Below are 22,132 nucleotides of genomic sequence, written 5' to 3'. Positions count from 1 at the left end.
ATGCACAACAGCAGGCCTTGTAGGATGAACATTGCAGGAGTTGTGCTGGAATTATGCAATTGTGGTGCTAAATGAGCTTGGTGCCATCCAGATGTGAGGAATGACTAGTGACTGAATGAGCTGTTTTTAATGTTTGGAATTGGAAGTCACAATCTCAAGGGATTATTTGGTTGAGACAGTGCAGCAACAACCTAGTCCTAGATTTTGTGATGATAAAGCAGACATGATGGGAGTCTGCTGTATAAAACAAAAGAAAGCTGAGAATGATTCAGCCAAGAGGATGAACCCTTTTACTAAGATACCCAGAAGGCCAACTATGACAGTCAGTGCACTGCAGCCGAATGAGACAGACAATGCCTCTACTCAAAATCCCAAGGTGAAGTTACGTGCAAAAACTTGCAGTTGAGAGACCTGGGTGGGAATTGCTGTGAGTTACTTCTCTGGACAACACATGCTGACTTCATTATGTTTGTCTTCATTTTTCACATTGTGCAGGGGATATGTGTTGTCCATAACTTTAAGGGCACCCATGGAGCTCCTTCTAAACCGAAGCCTGAAGACCCACGAGGAATGCCATTAATGGCTTTTCCAAGAGTTGAAAGTCCTCTGGAGACACTGAGTGCACAGGTACTGTAAATCCTCTCACCCATACCATCACAAAGTGTATTTTCCATCTGGCAGACTAAAAATTGGAGATGGCTTCATTCCTAATACTAAGCTCACTGAACAATGAGAATATGCATCAGGGGAGATTTTTTAAAGGCATTTATCCTTTGAGCCACCAAATTCTGTAGATCTTCTTCTCCTCTTGCACATCCAGAACTTAATCAGTAGGATTTCACATGCCTTCTGTGCAATAACAGAGTTTTGCTTAGAACAGTAAACTGAGAGAAAAGTAAAGATAAGTGTGTAATCACACTTAAGAATGCTTTTGGGATGTCTTAAAGATTTACTTTAAGATTTATAGTCCTGAGGATAACTCGCGCTGTCCAGTGAGGATAAAAATTAGATTTTTATCCTTATTACTGCTTAGTAACTTCTAAATTAAGAAATATTATACTGTTTTCTATCTAAGCCATCAAAGAAGCTAACTTTCTCTCAAGTTTGCAAAAAAAAAGCTAGTGTAATTATGATCACTGATGATGTTGTTGTTAAACAGCTAACTTTGGATAGCTTGTGTTGGCATAAATGAAACCTACCCAAAACAAACAAGCAAATGCCATCTGCCAAGAATGAGGAATTGTAGTTCATCAGTTGTCTGAAATGCCCTTGTGGAGTTTGTCCTTTAAATTGTACTTCCTGCATTAGCTGTGTGCTTGGTTTGTGGCAAGGTTAGTACTATCTTTTGTCAAACCTTTGGCAAATTAATTGAAAATAATCATTTAAAGAAAATGGAAAAGATATTTCTAACACTTGGAAAAAATTTGCTTAATTGAATAGTCAGTTGTGATCGACTTGTAGCAAAACTCTGCTGGAAGACTTTCAAATGATTGTGCATCTAGTTTTCCTTGGTGGACTTGCAGTCCAGAAACAAAATCCTTCTATACTGCACTGTATATGACAGAATAGGTAAAAGCATTTACAGATTATGAAAAATTTTGTCTAGTCATCTATTTATAGCTTCTGGACTGAGAGGTGCAGGTAGGGACTGAGCCTTAACTGATGATGTGCGCTCTAATCAAGAAGGTAATTTTGTCTGATTCAGAGTATCGGTTTCTAAATGACCATACACCTAATAGGCAGGGGTTAAAAAAAAGAAAGAGAAGAAAAATATGATCCTACTTTGAAGCCATTAAGAAGCTATTATAATTAATCCCTGGAGTGGCTGCTTGTTAGTGTTCCTTCTGACATAGGGAATATCCTTCTCTTGGAGATTTCTGCATCTGTCCCCACTCGTGTTTTCCTTGCATGCACACAAAACCTGCAGATGCAGTGTGATTTGAGGACAAACCAGTGCTGCTACCAAGCTTCTGGACACTGGCTTCCAAGAATCAGCACTGTCTGTTTTGACACAAAGAGGACTTTTGTGCCTGCCTGTGTTTTGCCATACTTACCCTCCACGTAAGGTTTCTTAATGGTTTTAATGGTTTTAAGCTCTGTAAGTTGCCTAGCATTGAGCTGTAGGATCTACACACGCACATCACACAAAGCCAAACGTGAAATGACATTATGTTGTTTACAGACTCTTAGTGACTGAGGATAGGCACATGAGATGGCATTAGCTACGTGACTGTAAGGAGTGCTATGAACCCACACTGACGTGTGCCTCTGGACAGAATTCAGTCCAGTTTGAAAATTCCCAGGAAAAAGTGGCACCTTGTTTTGCAGAACAGCTGGTGAGCGTTCACAGCCCAGGAGCAGGGCTCAGTTCAAGCTGCCTGTCATAAGCTCACAACAGACAGCAGTCACATCTGCAGCCATTTCTTCCTCGAAAGCACTACGCTGGTTGGGTGACAAATGTCACATCTCTGCATTTGGTGAAGGGCCTTCTCATTCATTCCACACAACATATGTAAGTGACATGTACCAGTGCTCATGTGTCTGTGTTTTCATCTTTGCAGAATCACTCTGCCTCTATGACTGAAGTGACTTGAGATGGAAGACTGGCAGCAGAAGCTATTTTTTATTACCCTCCAGTACAATACTTCAAGACACACAGTTACTAAGTGTCCGACTGTGATGATCAGTATTATGTTATGTCTAGTTAGAAGCTAATGTTTTGTACATTTTTTTGTATGAGGAAGTGATGTAGCTTGCCCTGATTTTTTGTCAGCTTTAATATTATTATGCCAGAATTTAAAATCAAAATAGAAAAAGAAAAAAAAAAAAAGAAAAAAAAAAAAACCCAAAACCTTTTCTTGTTTAAAGTGTGCACTGAGGAATTACATCTATGGAATTGTTGGTGTTGTTATGTGATATTTGTACACGGATTTTTTTCATTTTTGAATTAATATATCTTGAGAAAAAATTCACTTTTACCTTTTCTTACCATAACAAAGTGCTTCAACCAGCAGGTCAGATTCTGATCTTGGTAAGCTCTGAAGTAATTACATATATTTAACTCAGATGAAAATAATGGTGATCAGAAATCTAACCCAAACTAACAAGTAGTAAACATCCAGCCTTGATTCAGTGAGCTACTTAAGCAAGCCTTAGCATCACAGACTTCAGCTAGCCGTGCAGCTTCCAAACTTGGCAGATCTGATGCATGCTTAAGTATCTGACTGAATCAGAGCCTGGTTGTTCTGGTGTGAGTGATTGTGCTAGTTATTGAAGAATAACTAAAGTGGCGTATCCAGTCTGCAATATAGACAGACTGGAGATGAAAATTTATAGTAGTAGCTGATAGCATGTGAGCTGACTATATCATGTCCCTAGATCCTCCCCTAGGCCCAGCATAAGCTCCCAGTGGAACCTGGCTTCAGGAACTGACTATGGGGATATACAGCCATCACTGTGGAGCGGAGGCTGCGCTGTAAGTGTGTCATAACTTCATCCCAGATTTATGAGGTAACACTGATACAAGGGAAAGGTGATGCCACATCTTCTGTGGAGTGGCATTACTGAGTATTCAGATTGGCCTCAGCATTGAGCCAGTTGTGCCCTGACAATGTTGTTTTCACTGAGGGGCTTTGGTGAGTTTAAAAAAATAAAATAAAAAATTTGAATACCTAAACTGACACAGTCTGTAGTAGCAGTCTGCATTTTTGTAAATACTGCCATGCAGAATTTCTATCTGTACAGCTATCTCAAAATTCGGCAACACTCTTTAAGGAATAAAGAGATAATTGGGGGTTGGGGAGGCAGGGGGAGATCAAAAAGAATGCATATATCATGGTGAGAGCTGGGGCAAAGGCTTCATTACATGATGTCTCACTGTTTCTAGGCTTTTCCTGCATCTCATCCTTGTAGCATGGTGATAACTGCTGTGTGTCTCCTTTAAAGAATGGAGCCTCTGTCTGTACTTTTACTGGAATGTTTACCTCACATTTCCATTTTGGTTCTTCGCTTTTTTTTGTATATTTTTTTCCAAAACAGATGAAAAAAAAAAAAAAAAAAAAAAAAAAAAAAAAAAGTAGTGTGGTTTCTGTCTCTTCTGTATATTGCTGCACAAAGAAAACATGGGAGGTCTGTTTGTGTCTTGTCATGCAGTAATTTCTCCATGTAGGCATTTTCTCATGACTCTTCTGATGTCTGCTGTCTGGGTCAGTCTTAGGAATGTCAGGATCAGACTTGGGCCGTACAGAACCATGAGGAATCACGAGAAGTGTTCTGGGGCCTTCACTAGAACTTTGATCCAAATTCCCTCAAACTGGGGGAGAACTGCTGAATAAACTTGGCTGGTTCTGCTGTCTTAGGAAGATAATGGCATTAGGGAAGATCATCAGCAAAGAATACTCCATCTGATATGCCCAGTCAGCAGCACCTCATCATGCTCCAAAGGGCTAGCAGGGGAAATGAATACTAAAATAAACCCAGTTATATTCTGTATCTCATTTTTTGCAGATGTGGTCCATGGGGTTTTTTGGGTTTTTTATTCAGAGGTACAACTTTCTCAGTGTGCCATTTACAGCAAGTTTAGGCAGCTTCTGTACAGAGACCTAACAGTGGCTTCCACAGTCTCTAGTAAAGACGTATTGCCTAAAATAAATACATTGCTATGCTGTGCTTTTCCTCAGTATTGCATCACCTTAAAGTGGATGTACAGTTCTTGGGAGTACATGAAGTTTCATGCAAACCTGGCCTATGTAATGCAACTGGCAGCTGTAGCTGAGCTGCATGCTAGGGCCAAGTGATCCTGCTGGATGGCTGTGGCCTTTCTTGCTCCCCGGCCAGTACCGCAGGTGTACCCAGGACTCTTCTTGTTCCTCCTGGCTCCTTCTAGTATGTGAAAGAGAAATTAACATTGAGTAATAGCTGCTACAAGGGCCAGCAGAACTTAGAATACAAAAACTAGGTCACAGAAGAATGCCAGAAGCTACCTTGATGGCTGCTGAGAGTTCACTGTTACAGAGCAAATAGGTTTCAGAGCTCTGCCTGGCAATCACTATGTTCATATACTAATTTTTAGTAGAACAAGTAGAGTTCTATTTTAAGATGATGTCTGCGATGGGTTTTAGAAGCATTTCTAACACAATTTTGATTCTCAGAAAGGCAAGAGGAGGGGACAGCGAAGATGCCAGCATACATCCCCACACCTTCTCCAAGAATTTGCTGGCCTAGTCTTGGTGACTGAGCTAAACAGCATCACAAAACAGAGCAACACACACTCATTGAATCCCATTACACGGCTTGGAATGAAAGACAAGATGTTTATGAGCAGCATCACTTTAATTACCCCCACTAGACCTGCAGCTGTTAAGCATCACAACACTATTTCATTAAGTACAACTTCCACTTTTTCAGTATACAATAAAAAGAAACAAATCTGAAGACAAATGGATGCATTTTTATTGGTGATATTCATATCAGGTTGATATAACAATGAAATGGTTCTGCTCCAGCTCCACAATTTGGCCTTAAGAATCCAACCAAAGTGCAGTGATGCTTCCCGGTCTCACCGCTCCCAGGCAATCTTCAAGTTTGGGGGCAGTTCTGCAGCACACAGCTCATCAAACTTTGACATACCCTTCACAGGAGTGCTATAGAAAGTCAGGACATCTTGTGCACTGCACATCAGGTGGAGCTGTGAGTTGGGCACAGCGTGACCAAGTTCTTCTGCAAGCTGAGCCAGGAGCCGATATTTCAACCTGTTGTCTTTCAGAGACGTCTGCTGCCAGTTGCCAGCAAGTGATGGCCCACAAATCTCCTTGACACGAGCCTCGAGGATGCTCTGTATGTCCTCTGGAGGAAAATACTTTCTGCTGCGTGGCGGGGGACAGATCAGGCTGGATTCCTTTTTTTCTTGAGGAATTACATTGTCTTCTCCTACTTCTTTGTCCTCCTTCCTGCTGACATTAAAGAAAAGCATTTTCAGTCACTAAAGCTGTGCCCAGACATTTAAAAACGCCTCCCAGCAGAGCCAACTGCCTGCAACGGCGGACCGTACCGCCAGCCCCAGACGCAGCCCCGAGCTCTCACCTGTGGCCGCCCCACAGCGCCCGAAGCGGCGTGCGGCCCAGACCCATCCTCAACCGCCGTCCGACCACCAGCAGCCCTATGGCGGCCGCCATCTTGCGAAGAAACCTCCCCCCCCCCCGGAAATGACGTTGCTGCTCTTGACCGGAAATGACGTCAGCACCACCTTCCGCCGTGCTTGACGGGAGCCGTAGTGCTGCTCTAGTGCTCTCGCCGTGGTTTGTCCTGCGGGCTGCGCTGCGGCGCAGGGCGCCGGGACAAGAGCCGTTTTCCTGTGTTCTATAAGAGCGAGAAACAGCGCTCGGTGCAGCGAACGTTGATCTGTCCTGGCCGTAAGTGAGTCAGTCAGAAACAAGCGTCGGGGCTCAAGATGTCACTTCAGCCGTGTCTCACGCAGTGTGAACGGCAGCTGTCCCCCGCACAAACGGGAGTTACCTGGCAAAGCCAAGGCGCTCATTTTTGAAAGGGGGAGAGGGTCTTTTGCTGGATTCAGGGGCTGCCTTTTCCACACTTTGCATCGTGCTGCAATGAGCTGCTCGCTGTGAGCAGAGCTTGTTGGAATTCAGGTGTATGGAGATGTAGGGGACCACAGCTGAACCAGAAGAGAGGTGCTGTGCCTGACCCTGCTGCTGGCGCCTGAGTGCCTTCTGACAAGTCACTCAGTTCGTATATTACTGGTTTACCATGGTCAGGATGGGATGAATGCACACATGAATTCACAGCACTGGAACAGGCTGCCTGGAGAGGTTGTGGTGTCTCTTTATCGAGATAATCAAAACCTGTTAGGATGCTTTCCCGTGCAACCTTCCATAGGGAGCCTGCTTGAGCAAGGAGTTGGATTGGGGGATCTCCAGATGTCCCTTCCAATGCCTCAATTCTGTGAGTGTGTGATTACTCAGTGGTTGGATCTCTGTGATGCACTGCCTCTAAAATGGGTGGCTGTTAACAGGAAGGGCACCGTGAAGTTACAGGAAAATGATTCACCTACTTTCTTTGCTGCAAGAGCAGTAGGTGCCAATGGCTGGGACAAGCAGAGCGCCAGGTTGTGGCTGCACAAGCTGGGTCCTGGGTGACCTCACCTCCATTACCAGGTAGGTGAGCCTGAAGGTGGAGTTCTGACCCCCACTTCCAGCTGAAGGAATAAGCTTTCTAAGAGGGAATGAGCACCTTCAGGCTTGTATGGTCTTCACAGGTTGGTGGACTGCCCCAGGGTCTTATCAGGTGATCAGTGTTTTATATTGCCTGGCAAACATTCTTTTGCTTACTTTAGTTCTGCTGTTTCTACCTGTACAGCAAATAGAACTACATTTTATTTTTCACAACACTTAGCACTTTTTTCATAATAGCTGTGTAATTGTGCTTTAAGAAAGCTTAGCATCGCTATCAAGTACGTGACAACATATCACAGGTCAAACGGTGGGCCTTCAGCATCAACATAATTATTCAAATTGTGCCATGTGGGTAGAAATTACTCAAATTAAGCCAGCTTAAGTTCTTTACCAAGAGAGTGGTGAGGTGCAGGAACAGGCTGTGCAGAAAGGTTGTGGATGCCCTGTCCCTAGAGGTGAGCTGTTCAAGGCCAGATTGGATGGGGCCCTGGGCAGCCTGGTCTAGTATTAAATGTGGAGGTTGGTGGCCCTTCCTGTGGCATTGGGGTTGGAGGTTCATGATCCTTGAGGTCCCTTCCACCCCTGGCCATTCTGTGATTCTGTGATCAAAATCCCTCCCTGCACGCTTATGGCTGATTGCTCTGAAAATATTTCAATAATAGCACCAAGGAAAATAGTCCTCATATTTCTTATGCTACCCTAACTCAGTGTCTGGCAGCCTTGTCAAGCCAAACAAAATGCATAATTCTCTTTATTATGAGGGAAGGATAAACTTTTCATGGCAGTGTTATTTAGCTTAGTGTAGAGCTTCTCATGTACACTCTGAGCTTTTCTCAGTGTCTGTCTTCAGTTAGCAGGATTAACATCTCCAGTTTTATCATTACTGGCTTATTTCATTTAGACCTCTGCAGGATTTCCCAAGCTCAGCAACAGCAACACTTTGTCTTAATGTTTATGGTGCTGCTGAGAACCACAGAGGCATGAAAAAGAATGAAAGATTTATAAAAAATAAGGATTTGTGAGATATATTGGATTTTAATTATTGTTTTATTCACACAACTAAAGATACACATAGATTCTATAATTCAGGATTTGACTGCAAAGTGAGGTAATGGGGGTATCTATCTGAGTTACTAGGGAACTACTACTACTCTGGGAATTAAGTTTAAACTAGGAGAGTGGATTTGTGATTCAGTGTTAGATGTTTCTTGCGTGGAAAGAATTATGTTTTTTGAAAGTGTAAGTGAAAAAAAGAATATCCCCTTTGTAAATTGTGGAAGCCAAGGTAGGAGAGTAAACTAATCCATTTCCAGTTTTGTTCAGGGAAAGGGAAATTAGGTTTCTTTGTTTTTCTTTCATTTCTGAGCATCTTCCACCTTGTGGAGAAGGACAGGACAAATGCAGATTCCTGTGCTTTCAATAGGTGTAGCTGGCAGTGAAAAGTGACTGTGTGGCAGCTGCATCACTCTTCCCAGATGTGACATACTGTCCTCTGCAAGCCAAACTATTAATCTGAAAAAGAAAAGGAGGGAAACCCAATAGCACAGAGTGAGAAAGAGATGTAGAACAATAGTAGGAATGAACAAAGGGCATAAATAGGGGAAAATCAGTCAACTTCTGAATTCACCAATGTTACGTATGAGCTAGATTAGTTTTGTGGCACTGCCAAGGCAGTTCCCAGGGATATCTCTCTGGGAGTCACATGGTTATGCAGAAAGGGGAACAATTTTTTCAGACCAACACAAAGTAGTTGTAAATCCACTTTACAAAACAAAATTATCCTGTTGCCTCTAGTAACAACCTTTGTTGCTTCTTGCATTAGGCTTCTGTCACACCAACCAAAACAACAACTTTGGTGCAAATTAAGCAGCACTTCTCTGCATCAAGAGAAAGGCCTCATACCTGAGCCCGCTTGCAGAAGGCTTCCTGTGCAGCCTTCTTGTTCTCTGATTTGCCAAGCCATGCTGCCAGGGCAGAGGCTTGCAGAGCTCTCCCATATGAGAAGGTCAGTTTCCAAGGCTTAGGCAGAGGGGACTGATTCATGGCATTCAGGTTGAGAGAAGCCTCCTCTTCACTTTGACCTCCAGACAGGAAGCAGATTCCTGAAAGACATAGGCCTCAAGACTTAGAAATAGGTTGCTCCATCTGCCACACTTACTGACTATGACAGAGAAGTCAGCATATCACATGTAATAGCAAGTCTAGTAAAACTGAAAGGTTTTTTTTTGTTGTTGTGTTTTTTTTTTTGTTCTTTTTTTGTTTTTTTTTTTTTTTACTATAAGAACTACTCAAGAATCACCAGGAACAGCAGCAGGAACAGTGCGGAGGAGAGTAGTGACAGTTGCTACAGCCACATCCTGAGGGGTGTACTTCTTGGGGCAGGAATGCCCAGCTGTCACCATGTTAGGTTTCAGCAGTGTTCCCTCCAGGTAGACATGATGGTCGTTCAAGGCCTTGTAGACAGCAGCCAGAACCTAATGATTGAAAAGGAGGATTGAATACAAACCTGTCCTCAAATCTTTACCTCAACCTGCTGTGGAAAGACAACTTATTCCTTGGAAGCATGAGAAGATCAAATCACATCTCACTTTCTCTTAGAATTTGTTACAGGAGCTGCGGTCCTAGAGAGCCCTGGAGAACTTTTGCAGTACCAGAATACCATTTTTCGTTTTGGCAAGGGTTGTCCCTGCAACTGAGGTACTGAACAAAGAGTAAAGCACTTTATGTATCTTTCTGAGGTCAAGAATGTTTATATTGAGAGTTTGAATGGAAATCCAAAAATCATGGATTCTACTGCAAGTTTGCTTTTTGCTAATTATTTGATGTGAATTCATGTGGTGCAGTTTTGAAGGAACTTATTCTTTAAAAATGCTTGAGAGCAATACAAACTCTGTGTAAGAATAGCTAGTGATTTGTGAGGGCAAGCAGAGAATAAGGAATCTCTTTACCTTTTCTGTGACATACTGACAGCGTTGGAGATCGTGGTCACCATCAGGTAAGACTTCTGGCTCCACAATGGGCACCAAGCCATTCTAAGGAAGAAAAACATGGGAGTCTTTGTAAGTGTGGAAGAAAAAACTACTTGCCATCCGTATTGTGTTTGGTGGTATTTCTTCTTGCTTTACTGCCCTTCATCCTCATCTTTCCCAAACCCCCCCCCAGAGATCAGCCTTTCAAGATCTCTCACCTGTTATCACAGGGAACAGCAAGGAAGGGGCAACAGAATCTCAAGAAATTTTTCTGGAGGGTAGATACCTGCTGGCAGATGCTGGCATAACGTGCCAAGGTGTTGGCATTCTCTTGGATGGCAAGTTGAGAGGGTGTTGTGCTACTGATCTTCAACACTGCACGCCACTTGCCAAAGTCAGCACCATCTTTCTTGTACTGGGCACAGCGCTCAGCCAGTTTGTCAAGTCCTGCAGATGAAAGAACAGTGCTTCAATGAGGGGATAGGATACAGCTGTGAAACATGCAGTGACACCAGCCATGGCTGCATCTCCTGCTGAGTCGCACCATGGCTTTCACTGTATCACTCACAACTGGGGCTTCTGAGATCTCACCTTACCTTGGATGGTGGTTTCTCCATTTGTTCCTGCCAGAGGTGCAGTGCCTGCATCCAGCTGAAGAGACAGCAAAAATAGAAAGGGTTACAAAATGACAGGAGTGACCCAGAGTGGGTCTACCTTTGCACATTGACTGTGACTGAAATACGGGGCTGAACACACTACTAGTGTAAGGGAGGGAAGGGGTGGGAGGAAGAGGTGCAGCAAAGGGGAAGAACAGAATTGAATTGGATATAAATGGCAATATGGATTTGGCTGTAGTGGATGACCTAAGAGTTCTTTTAGCATGAAAGGATGCAACTCACCTTTATTCCCACCACCATCCCTTTTTCTTTGATGATAGCTGGAAATGGCTTTCCACTGCTGTCTTTCTGATAGAGTGTCTCATGGAAAAGGATCACTCCTCCAATGCTCTTGCTGATGGAAGCATCAGAAGAGAAGAGGATTTCTCGAAAAGCACGACGATTCTCCTCTGTGTTTTCCACGTTGATCCTCTGCAGCCTATTTCCCATGGTACCTAACAAAGTTGCCAAAGGGCAGGCAAATGTATCAGGCTTTGCTACCCTCCTAGCCACCATATATAGTAAATAGAAAGAACTTGGGCTACAGTGTAGAGCTTTCCTCAACACACAGTTTGTCACCTTCTGCTGCTTCAGATGCAGCTCTGGGTAGCTGAGCTGTCCCTGATCAGTTAACAGTTTTTAAATGTTTTTTATTTACTCCACTGAATTCAAAGATGAACCAAAATAAAGAGAAAAGTCTTGGGTATTGCAGATTGATTGCTTTTCATAACTCACCGACTGATTCATCTGCAGCTAAGATCCCTTTTCCTGAAGCCACAATCCTCTGAGCAATGTCTGAAAGAGCCTTCTTCTGCTCTGGAGATAGAGCTGGGAACTGGTGGGTCATGGTGACTTATCTGTGGAAAAAAAGGGCAGTTATAAGATGAGGACAGACTGAACAAACAGTCCACCTTAGACACTAGCCTTGAGTATGCCTATTGGAAGCTTTGTGCTTGTCCAGCCCATGCTGTTGAAGACATATGTCCAGAAATCTAGTGAGTTGTTCTTGTATCTCTGGCAAAATCAGAACAGGGAAGAGCAGGAGCCACATCTAAACATATCTTAGTCAATCAGAAGGTGTGAATGACTGTGTATTTTATACAGATTTGCTTGGAGACTAAAGGAAGGTTATGCTCCATCCCCTCCCCCCCCCAAAACAAATGTGTTGAATTTACAAGCAGGCACATTGCGGACACTGCAAAATTCTTTGCAAAGCACTTGCAGCCTGTTCGCTCTAATAAGAAAACTGACAGCTTTCACACAGTTTGCTTTGCTTTCCCCTTTTCCTAATAATTCTTCTCTCATTCCCTGTCCTGCCTTTACAGTATTTTCTACTTTGTCTGACTGCCTTTTCAGTTCTTCTCTCCTGCTTTGTTCTCTAATTCTCTCCTCCCCATATCTAAGGACTGTAGAGCATTGCTTACTCTTCATGAGAAGTGGGAGGTTAGTAGGATTCACCACCCATTTTTGTTTTCTCACTTCTGGTAGATGCTTACCAGATGCACATAACCAACCAGCTCCTGAATTTCAGGATCTGCCTTGTTCTGACACCATATTTGATCTTAGTAAATCTCTCATTAAACAGGATTAAATTATAGTTTAGCATCTGAATAGCCCAAGATAATTCTCTATACACGTGTGCCTGTGAGTCTGAGCTGGAGACTCTCTTTTCCTCTGTCATCATCTTCTATAGCTACAGGACAACCAGGCCACCAGCACATGGTACATCCATGAGATAAATCATTAAAAACAACACCAAAGAAGCACTTGATTAAAAAAGTGACTTGCTATGCAGACCGGTGAGGAACAACTCTATTTGTTCATAGCCTCTGTGGAAAAAGCTTGCAAATTGCAGGTACTCCAAAGTTGAATTAATGAATTACCAAACCAGTAAAAGGATTTCAGATTTACAGCTTGTAGTGTGCTACAGCATGAGCAGATGTATCCAGGTAATCTTTTGTCCAGCTAGTTGAGATACAAAACCATCACTCTAGTAACACTATTATGGGTTCTCTCTAGTAATACATTAAGCAACAAGACTTATGTCTCATATCTTGCCTGTTCCCTGTGCTTGCATAAAGATAGGAAAAAGGCATTTATCACCCAAGAACAGCCAGCAAAGCAAATTGCTGAAATGCAGGAGTATGAGGTTTCAGTGGTTAGTACTGGCCAAAATGTGTACTCTGAAAGACTGAAACAATAAAGTGTAGTTCCACAAGGCAAAAATGAACAGTAAGACATCAGATTAATTCCAGTTCTCACGCAGGAATCTTACAGAGTGGAAAAGGATAGGTGGAGGCTTTTCAAAAGTCTCTGCAAAGTGATATGTAAAGGCCATGGTGAGTGGTTCACAGCTGCTCTGCTGAGCTACCGTGAGTAATAAAATGCACAGCGTGTCTCACTGAAACGGTGAAGAAGTGAAAGCAAAAGAGCAATTGTAAGGTGAGAAGTAGCTCCAAGGTCAAAAATGTTAAAAGACACTGCATTTAGGATTATATTTTTCTGTGAATCTCTGGTGAAGAAGGATTGCACGCAGGCTGCCATGGCTGGGCAGCCCATTTCATTCTTCCATGAAGGAATTTTATTCTCAGTAACAGCATCTAGAATGCTGTTACTAAAGTTTCTCAAGAACATTTTTTTTCACCCATTTTAGTCTGTCAGCTAGTATGGTAAATATCATAAGCTCAAGTTGTTTCACACTGATATGTGTGCGTACATAACAGCAACCATTCTCTTTGTGTCAACTGCCCACATATCATTGTTTTTAAAAGGTGGAAGAACAAACGAAATCCTAAAACTGTGCTGAATGCATAACAACAGTCTTACGGCTACCTGGAGCATTGTGGAGCAGCTCCATAAACAAAGAAAGGTCTTTGTTCAGCCTCCAGAGCTGACCAGCAGGAAATAGAGGTGGGGAGAAAAAGGACTGCATAGTTATAAAAGCAAATATCACATTGCTGAAGTCTCAAGTTTTCCTCCGTCACCATAATGGAGGGCTTGCAGTGAAAATGTGTTTATGGATATCAGTACAAACACTGCATTCTGTTAGTATTAATAGAGAGAAAGAAAGGGCAGAGGCAAGCCAAACAGCAGAAGGAGAAAAGAAATTCCATTTCAGGTCATCTTTGAATCGTTAGTATGTTTTCAGTTTCTTTAACTTCCAGCTACCTGAAGTGACCATCATCTTCTAACCTCTCAGAAAATCTCACCTGGATCCTGGTTGGCAGATGGCTAAAGATCAGGTGAGCATCTGTATGGTTTTTTTCCTCTTGGTGTCTTCATTGCCTATTTTTGTAAAATTGTTTCCAAATGTGCTGGATCAAAGTCAAAATATGCTTTGTGTCCAGTGTGAGTGGCTTTGGCTGTTCATTTACTTGTAAACACAGTCAGCAACCATTCTTAACAGTTTGCAGTACAGAGCACATGTGCATATCATTTACTGTGCACATAAGAGATTCTGTTTCAGAAGAGTGCACATGACAAGATTTGAAGACGCAAAAGCTGCAGATATAGATAAAAACATACTGTTGATAGCAAAATGTCTTCAAGAATTGAGCCTGCCACATTTGGGCATGGCTTTAACTTGACTGGATTTACTCCTCTTTCACACTGTATGCGTTGGAGGGTCAGGTCCATAATGTGTCATGCACTTAATATTCTCTTTATAGTTGGTAAATCTACTGGCCACTGATTACTTGGCCACTTGTCAAACTGGTAGGTTTGAATGGTTAGGTAGGTCTTCCTGACAGAGCACATTCTTATCTGGACCAATGAAAGCACTCATCTGGTAAGACTGACTGATGTGCTCTGTTGCAGGGTGACCACACAGTCCAGCCTGAACAGGGAGTGGGAGGAGGCCAACAGGAACAGTGTGGAGTTGAGCCAGGACACATAGCCAGCTGCCTCCTGGCAGTGGTTCTGTTGGGGTCATTGAGGCTGAGGAACAGCACCTGGGAGACTGCCTGCCAGGCAGTGAGCTGAGGAGGGGCCAGCCACAAGGCACAGCAGTGCCCTGTGCAAGCAGAGCTGTGTCCTGGAGTGCCACAGGAAGACAATGATTATCCCCCTCTGCTCAGAATGGGTTACACCATGTCAGGGTACTGCATCCACTTTCATGCAGCTGCAGTACAGAAAAGATGTCAGCAAACCAGAGTGAGTTCAGTGGATGCCACCAAGAATGTCTAGCTGGAGTCCTTTCCCTGTGAGAAGGCCAGATGGCTGGGGCTAGCTCTGCCTTGAGCAGAAGTAGCTTTGTGGGCACCTTTCAGCAGCCCTTGGTACCTTTTGAGGCGATCTGCAGACAGAGCCAGGCTCCTCACAGCTGTGTGGCAGGAGAGTGAGACAGCAAGCATAAACTGAAACTAAGGGAGATTCATAATGGATATAAAGAATGTTCTTCACTACTGGGACAGCTGAGCAATGGAGCAAGTTGGCTGTCTTCATCTTTAGAAGCTGTCAAGACCTGCCTGAAAAGCCATGAGCAGCCTGATCCAAGCAGGACAATAGGCTACATGCAGACCTCCCCGTGTCCTTCCAGCCAGAACTACTCTGTGACTCTGTGGGAGTACTTTGTTATGGAAGTTACAGTAGAAGCTGTGTCTCCTGTATGTACAATGAAGGATCTGTGAGGAAAGAACACGATGTTGCTCTCTTCATGTTTGTGGTAGGAATGCAGGTTTTAATATAACAAAATATTTCATTTATAGGTGCTGAGAAATGAGACAAGGGCACAGGACAAGAAGAAATATTTAGACTGATGTCACATAGAAAAAGCAGCATGTTTTCCCTTGATATAAGCTCTGAAAAAACAGACTTAACCATCTTGACATGTCTTTGAGTAGGTTTTGTCTTTTTTTTTTTTGAGGGTGAGAACATGCCTTGTCTGAGGACCTTACTACAGCACCCTGTCTCATCTGGATGGGAATATGTGAGACCTGCCCTGGTTCCTCTGTTATCTGCAGAGCTGTACTCAAAACTCTGAGTGAATGTACCTCAATGCCATCTCTCAAACAAGAGTGAAAGAAAGCTATTCTCAGGAACCTCAGCAATCCATGTAAACAATCTTGGAGCACTCAAGATGGGTGAGGTGGCAGCAAATACTTTTATCTTGAAAGTAAGCCTCGCGTGATCCTTAGGTGAAAGTTCTCCCTCAGGGCTGGGCTCTACTCAGAGGAGATAAAAATCTGCTTCAGAATTAGCTGAGAAATCAAGTTTTGTGATGGCAGCAGGAGAGGTGGGGGAAGCAGGGACAAAGTTTCAGATAGACTAAGTAGTTTTGGGTGCTGGGCACGTAGGGAGGGTGATAGACTCTGTAAGGATCAGAGTTTGTTGACAAGTAATCTCCTGAGGCTGGCTGCTCACTAGAAGAGTTACAGCCTGTTGCAGAGGCATAAAAACAGTATTCCCAAGTCTGTGTTCTCTTTTGACTGGTTTTCTGCATTGCACAGTACCATACATTCCCCTACCAAAGAATCCTCTCAGCACTGCTGACAGTGAGCACAGAAAATTACACTTCTGTCAGCACAGGCATTTGTCAGGACCAGCTGCATTCTCCAGCCATTCTTTCTTCTCCTTACAAAACAAAAATCCATGTACTACACAAGCAGATGAAGCAGTAGAAAGCAACGTCAATATATTCTTCCTCTAGTCCTCTATACTAAAGAATCACTTACTCAAAGAGAATTAAATATCTAAACTAAGTTAGACAGCCAGTGGGTCACAAGGATCACCACAACGTAGCTGAGTGCTCACTTCTTGCAAGTTTTTTTCTGGAAAGTAAAAATAAAAACAAAACAAAACCTGACCGCCCCCCCAAAAGCCTTGCTCAGATAAACGCACTGACTCAGCTGCTGATGCAGTTACCAGCTCTACAGTTTAGAAACAAATAGCTACTTACTTGCCGTTGGACACTGCCTCTGCTTCAAACTTCTGGCGAGGTGGCTGCAGGCAAAGAGACCCAGTCCTTCCAGTCGCTAACTTTTATAACATTCTTGGCAGGTTTTTTTGTTGTTGTTGTTCTTTTTTTTGTTGTTTTTTTTTCCTCCACTTCTTTAATCTCCCTCCTCTCTGGGCTGGTTGGGCAGATGTCCTTGCCCAGGATAGCTGATTGGCTGCTAGACAGCAACCACCTGCAATCATTGGACCTACTTGCTGTCCCTGCTTTTCCACCCACTTTCCCTCCCCCGTATATATAATGCAAGTTACGATGCTGTGAAACTGAGACTTTTCCAATTATTTCAAATTATTCCTCTTTCTTCTAAAACATGCCTGTGAATAATTACAAGAGAAAGCATAGAAAGTTTTTGCTGGAATCTGGGGTATAACTTTCAATGTAGGTTTAGATCTTCAGAAAGCTTATATTCAGAAAACTACGCTGTGCTGACAGGAAGATTAGAAACGAAAATGCAGAGCTTTGGGGCAGACCCTTCACTGGTGTGAATTACTGTTACTCCTGAGGTTTCCTAAGCCCCATACTTCAACTGAAAATTTAGCAGGGAAACATGCTTTCACTTCCTGATTTATATGTGGAGTGATAAAACGTGATGTTATGATACCAGAATTAGAGAAACCACAAATACTGATTTTCTTTCACACTATAAGAATAATGGTTGCCAGAAGTAATATGCCTACTGGGAGAGGTATAAGTGCAAGTCTCCATGAAAAGCCCACTGAAATATCTTCTGCCTACATTACCAAGACATGCAGACTTTTCAGTTGCTTAGCAAGATTTTTCTGTGAAAAACACAACACCATATATGGTGTATCAGCTTTCCATTTTGTATCAAATCACGCCATGGCTGTTCACCAAATCCAGACATAGGCCTGATTTTGTTTTCTTCATATTGCAGGTCCATATCCATGGGAAAAGTACAGTGTGAGGCTGTTTGGCAAACATCATACTGTCAGCAACAGTATATTCTGTGACCTTGGACATTAGTATGTCTTTACTCCAAAACCCCAGTATTTGCCTGAAGAATGACGTAGTTTCTCCATTTGTTTGGCTCACATGGTGACACCTTTAGCCTTCACATGGACACAGTGAGATGACTGATTTCCACTCCCACTGAGCAGCACTATCTTCATTAGGGCTCTCATTCCCTGAGCCTCTGTCCTAGAGCTGCATTCCAATATCTGTGCCTGTGGGACATTTAAACAGCAAATGTGCTGCCAGGGTCTGCATTTCACAACAGTCAGCAGAGAAGTTTCTGAGAAAGCTGAGAGTGTGGTCTAACTGAGGGCCTCATGCTTGTGCTGTTTTGTTTAATTTTCTCCTCCCCGATTCATTCTTTGTTTTGGTGAAGAATGCTCTAGCACATGATACTGATAAGAAAGCTTTCCCTGCTGTATGTGCTATTTTTCCCACCCTAGCTAGAAAGGGAACTCCAATACATATTGATTTCTGAAGCACAGACATTGAACATCTTTTATGGATTAAAAGTGCTTTTATTGAAAAAAAAAATATCTAAAACTCTCTTGAGACCAAGATGTTATATTGATAGTCTTCTTCAAGACAGCAGTGAAAACCCAAGACTGGTTCTTACTATTCCCAGTTTGTTTAGAAGCTGTTGTAGACAGGAAAATACAAGGAAGCGTTTCTTTCCATGTGCTGTCTGTGATATAGACTGTGTAACTATAACAGAAAATCTGGAGAAGTCTTCCTGATAAGAATTGTCTGATATTTTAAAAGCACTTTAGGTAATCCCCTGTAGCCCCTTTCAGCTCTTTGTTCTTTTAGAATTACACGTATAGTTTTTCCATATGGGAAGTGGCTAGTGTGTGGTTTCCATTTCTTCTAAGCCAAAATTCAGCACAGATAGCACTAGTATTACAAGTCCTAGCAGAGATTCTGAGCAAAAGAAATGTGAAAACCTCATGGCTGAGTTCCTCACTTAATTTAGGAATTGCAGCCATTTCATGTGGAATGATCAGTCACTCCAGATAATGTCACTGTAGGGTTCAGTGCTATTAACATGCAAAGCCATGCTGCAGACTGCAATCCACAGAAATGAGTAGTGAAGTAACATTAAAATAGACTTACTGGAACAGAGCTCTGTAAACATAGTTTAGGGATACTTACACCTCTGAAGTTATAGTGGTATTGTATCTCCACAGAAGGTAAGAGTAAACTGGCACAGTGAGGGGAATGCAGTGTACTTTCATTAAGCACAGAAACTACCCTCTCTCATAAAAGATAGCATTATCCACACAAACTTTTCTACAGCAAAATTAGTGCATCAGCCAAACTATAAACCTGTTTCACCTGGCTGGTGTTTGAACTTATAGTATTGTAATCTCTCTCAGCTTTCCAATCACCTAACTTGTTTTGGAATTTTGTTTTTGTGTGTTTGTTAGTTTAAGCCTTTTTCAGAGTAACATAATGCAGCTATAGGGCTATAGATATATATCTGTGTCAACACCCTGGTAGAGGGCTACAACTGCTTCAAAAGAGATTGAATTTGTGGCTGTGGGCAGTTACTTCAAAGTATACATCACAGCACAGGAGGTCCTGTGTGGTCCTGTGTGGACTCTGGAGTTGAATTCAGTGATCCTCATAGGTTCCTTCCAACTTGGGATATCCTGTGATATTTCTTTCTCACCAACGTGGCATAGAAGTGAATTTTGTATTTGAATGGCTTGAATGTTCTGCCAATGTTGATTCTTCAACCTGAAGTTACCATATAGAAGTTGACATAAGTATTCTGCATATTAAATTATTTTTTAAAGACCACCAGAGTCTTTCTTTATAGGAGGCTGAAGCTATTATCTATGTTTTATTTTGTGGTTTTGCTTTTGACAGTGCCAAATGTATCATTTGCAGGCAGTGGATTTCTGCAGCAGAAGTCAATCTAATAGCTGTCCTTGCAATATACTTGCAATACCCTTGCTTGCAGAGGCTCTGTCACTTCTGCACTGATGTTCTGAGTGAAGACTGTTGCTGGATGAAGTACTTCAAAATGCATGGAAAGCCTGGCTTAAAGACATCACATAAAAAAGGTTAGAATTGCTTACAATTCTTCTGGTTGCTGACTGTGTTTTTCTGTGTGTCCAGCAGTATCATTCTGATATTGATTTTCGCCTGATATTAGTATGCCTTTAAAATGAAAATGAGTAAACATGAAGACAGACAAGAGACAAATTGTAGTGCACCTGAAAAATACTCAGGAAAAGCAAGAACTGGATAAAGAAGTTTCAGAGATTACATAACTGGCCATCAAGCAAAGGATCAACAACAAAACTAACTTAAAGCTTCCCTCTGCACTTTTGGAAATGACATAGTCTGAATTTTATCACTTGTGTACGTGGTCAGAGCTATGAAAAGGTTTGAAATGAGGTGGAAAGAATTGCTGAAACTCAGAAGAATATCTGAGTTGAATATGCATCCACATGAAAAACACCTGCCTCTGAGTGCCCCGGGAGAGTGCTGCCTGCGTGATGAGGTTAAAGTCTAATCAGAACAGATGAGCTGAGTGGAGTCTGCCTCCTCTTCACCTCTCTGCCTCGTGCTGGATGTTTCCTGTTTTCTGTACTCTACAATCTTACCTAACTGTCTCAAAGTCCAGCTTGTTCATCCCTATCTAATCAGAGGTATTGTTTATTAAGTGATTTGTTTTCCTCATTCACCTACGCTCCTAGCCCCCACTGCAGAGAACCTGTCCTTTAACCCCACTGAAAGAAATCACCTGTATTTCAAGTTCCACAGTACTCATCTGTGTTTGCAGGCACGTTGTATGTGGAGGGTGATGGGCAGGGCTGGTGCAGGACTTCATTCAGGCGAGGGGGACCTGTTTGTTCTTCTGTCTTTTGGCTTAAAGCCGGGCTGCAACAAACATCATGGCTCAGAGTGAAATATAGGCAAGTGCATATCTAGGCTGTTATCAAAGCCCAAATGTTCACAGCCATTTCTATTCTGGGGACAGCAAATGGGGATACAACTTCAAATCAGACTGCCAGTGGTGACATCTCTGGGCTGTGCAAAATAACTGTTACAGGTCTTCTGCTGGTGTTGTATAGGATAGGAAGATAAATGCAGTAATGGCACTGGTTTCTGTGCCTTTCTGCTGACGTTTTGCTTTTAAAAAGAAAGTTAAGTAAATAACTTGCTGCTAGACTGGAACACTTATCTGTTAATTACCACTTTATCTAAGCAGTGCAGTTGCAAAAAAGCACATTTAGGTGCTACATGCTAATGTTAGCATTAAGTTTGCAAAATACAAACTACAGCAGATGTCCGAAGTGGTCTCATTTGTTGAAAATACCATTGTAATTGTGTTTTCCATAGTGCAGGGAGAACACTGCACATTATGGCAGAAACTATAAAAGCAAATAGACACTGAAGAATTCATATTTGGCCAGAGAGTCACCAACAGTGCAAGACAATACAACATTATTTTTTTCATCAATACTTAATATCGGAAGTTGTTACGCAGCTGGGAATGTGGCATTTATAGCTTGCCACACAGGATGAAGTCTTGGAAATGGACTGGTTTTGCTGTCTTTTTGCCTGTAGGTGCACAGATCAACTGGCCAGTCAGGAGAATTCTCTCAAAGCATGACCTGTCATGGCAGAAGGTAGTGTGGGGAAATTAAGGTATCTAGCAACTGACACACATGGAGAAGCACATTCAACAGACACGTAATGCTATACGCATTATTGGCAGGTATACTGAGGATTATTCGGAACCATATGTTCTACCCTAACACCTGGTGAATTTGGATATAACATCTATAAAGCTGGTGTGGAGACCTTAAGAGTCCCTTTCTAAATCTGTACTACCCGAGGATTCAGTGGCAATTCATGCAGATGAAAAAAGTGATCAGAGAAGTATCTTCAGTCAAGTTTAGTAATGAAGGAGATGGATCTGCCAGTCAGGAAAACTAACTAACTAATAGTGACACAAAGACAAAAGACACAACAGTTTTGATACAAATGCAGTTTATTCATTTATTTATTTTTAAGAAAACTTGCTTGTAAATATCTTCAGGGAAAAAAAAAAAAAAAAAAAAAAAAGTCCTATATTTTAAACAGAAGCACCCTGTGTCCAGACAAATTGCTGTTGAAATAACCAGTCTGGCCATTTGCAGCTCATCACGACTGAGAAAGTCTTTAGCCTTCTCCCTTCAAATGCAGTATTTTCTCACTAAGATAGTGATACCTGTTTAGGTTAGAAAAACCTCTTGGGCTTCTAATAGAGTCCTATCAATTGGTACTTTGTTTTTTGCAGGAATCATGCTTTTCTACTTATGTTGGATATGCTTTGGAAACAGAGGTAGTTTTTTGTTTAATTGAATAATTTTCCCTGCATTTTGAGTCCTGCTGCCT

At 42.3% G+C, this 22,132-nt stretch overlaps 3 protein-coding genes across 10 annotated transcripts in view; 1 reads left to right on the top strand and 2 right to left on the bottom strand.

The window, feature by feature from the left end:
* The window catches only part of PLPPR1 (phospholipid phosphatase related 1), a 159,042-nt gene extending 155,012 nt beyond the window's left edge, over nucleotides 1-4,030 (top strand). For all 7 annotated transcript variants that reach the window (XM_048932420.1, XM_048932421.1, XM_048932426.1 and 4 more), the window contains exons 7-8: nucleotides 496-627; nucleotides 2,562-4,030. In XM_048932420.1, coding sequence (XP_048788377.1) covers nucleotides 496-627; nucleotides 2,562-2,594 — 165 coding nt within the window. In that variant the 3' untranslated portion in view covers nucleotides 2,595-4,030. The remainder of the gene's footprint in view (nucleotides 1-495; nucleotides 628-2,561) is intronic.
* A 1,399-nt stretch (nucleotides 4,031-5,429) lies between these two features.
* On the bottom strand, nucleotides 5,430-6,215 carry MRPL50 (mitochondrial ribosomal protein L50). 2 transcript variants are annotated; one of them, XM_048932429.1, is made up of 2 exons: nucleotides 6,082-6,215; nucleotides 5,430-5,951 (listed from the first exon to the last, which is right to left on the bottom strand). In XM_048932429.1, the coding sequence occupies exons 1-2, from the start codon at nucleotides 6,171-6,173 to the stop codon at nucleotides 5,558-5,560; spliced, it is 486 nt and encodes a 161-aa protein (XP_048788386.1). In that variant the 5' UTR covers nucleotides 6,174-6,215; the 3' UTR covers nucleotides 5,430-5,557. The 2 variants fall into 2 exon arrangements, with proteins under 2 accessions (XP_048788386.1, XP_048788387.1); XM_048932430.1 differs by having other exon boundaries at nucleotides 5,430-5,948; nucleotides 6,082-6,214.
* A 2,000-nt stretch (nucleotides 6,216-8,215) lies between these two features.
* On the bottom strand, nucleotides 8,216-16,843 carry ALDOB (aldolase, fructose-bisphosphate B). Its single transcript, XM_048932419.1, has 9 exons — nucleotides 16,709-16,843; nucleotides 11,548-11,669; nucleotides 11,056-11,267; nucleotides 10,753-10,807; nucleotides 10,443-10,603; nucleotides 10,136-10,219; nucleotides 9,487-9,661; nucleotides 9,090-9,289; nucleotides 8,216-8,699 (listed from the first exon to the last, which is right to left on the bottom strand). The coding sequence occupies exons 2-9, from the start codon at nucleotides 11,657-11,659 to the stop codon at nucleotides 8,604-8,606; spliced, it is 1,095 nt and encodes a 364-aa protein (XP_048788376.1). The 5' UTR covers nucleotides 11,660-11,669; nucleotides 16,709-16,843; the 3' UTR covers nucleotides 8,216-8,603.
* Between the last annotated feature and the right edge of the window lie 5,289 nt (nucleotides 16,844-22,132).

The sequence above is a fragment of the Lagopus muta genome, chromosome Z (assembly GCF_023343835.1).
Source record: "Lagopus muta isolate bLagMut1 chromosome Z, bLagMut1 primary, whole genome shotgun sequence".
NCBI lineage: Eukaryota > Metazoa > Chordata > Aves > Galliformes > Phasianidae > Lagopus > Lagopus muta.
Note: the sequence above shows the minus strand (reverse complement) of the source record. Positions and strands in the feature narration are given on the sequence as shown.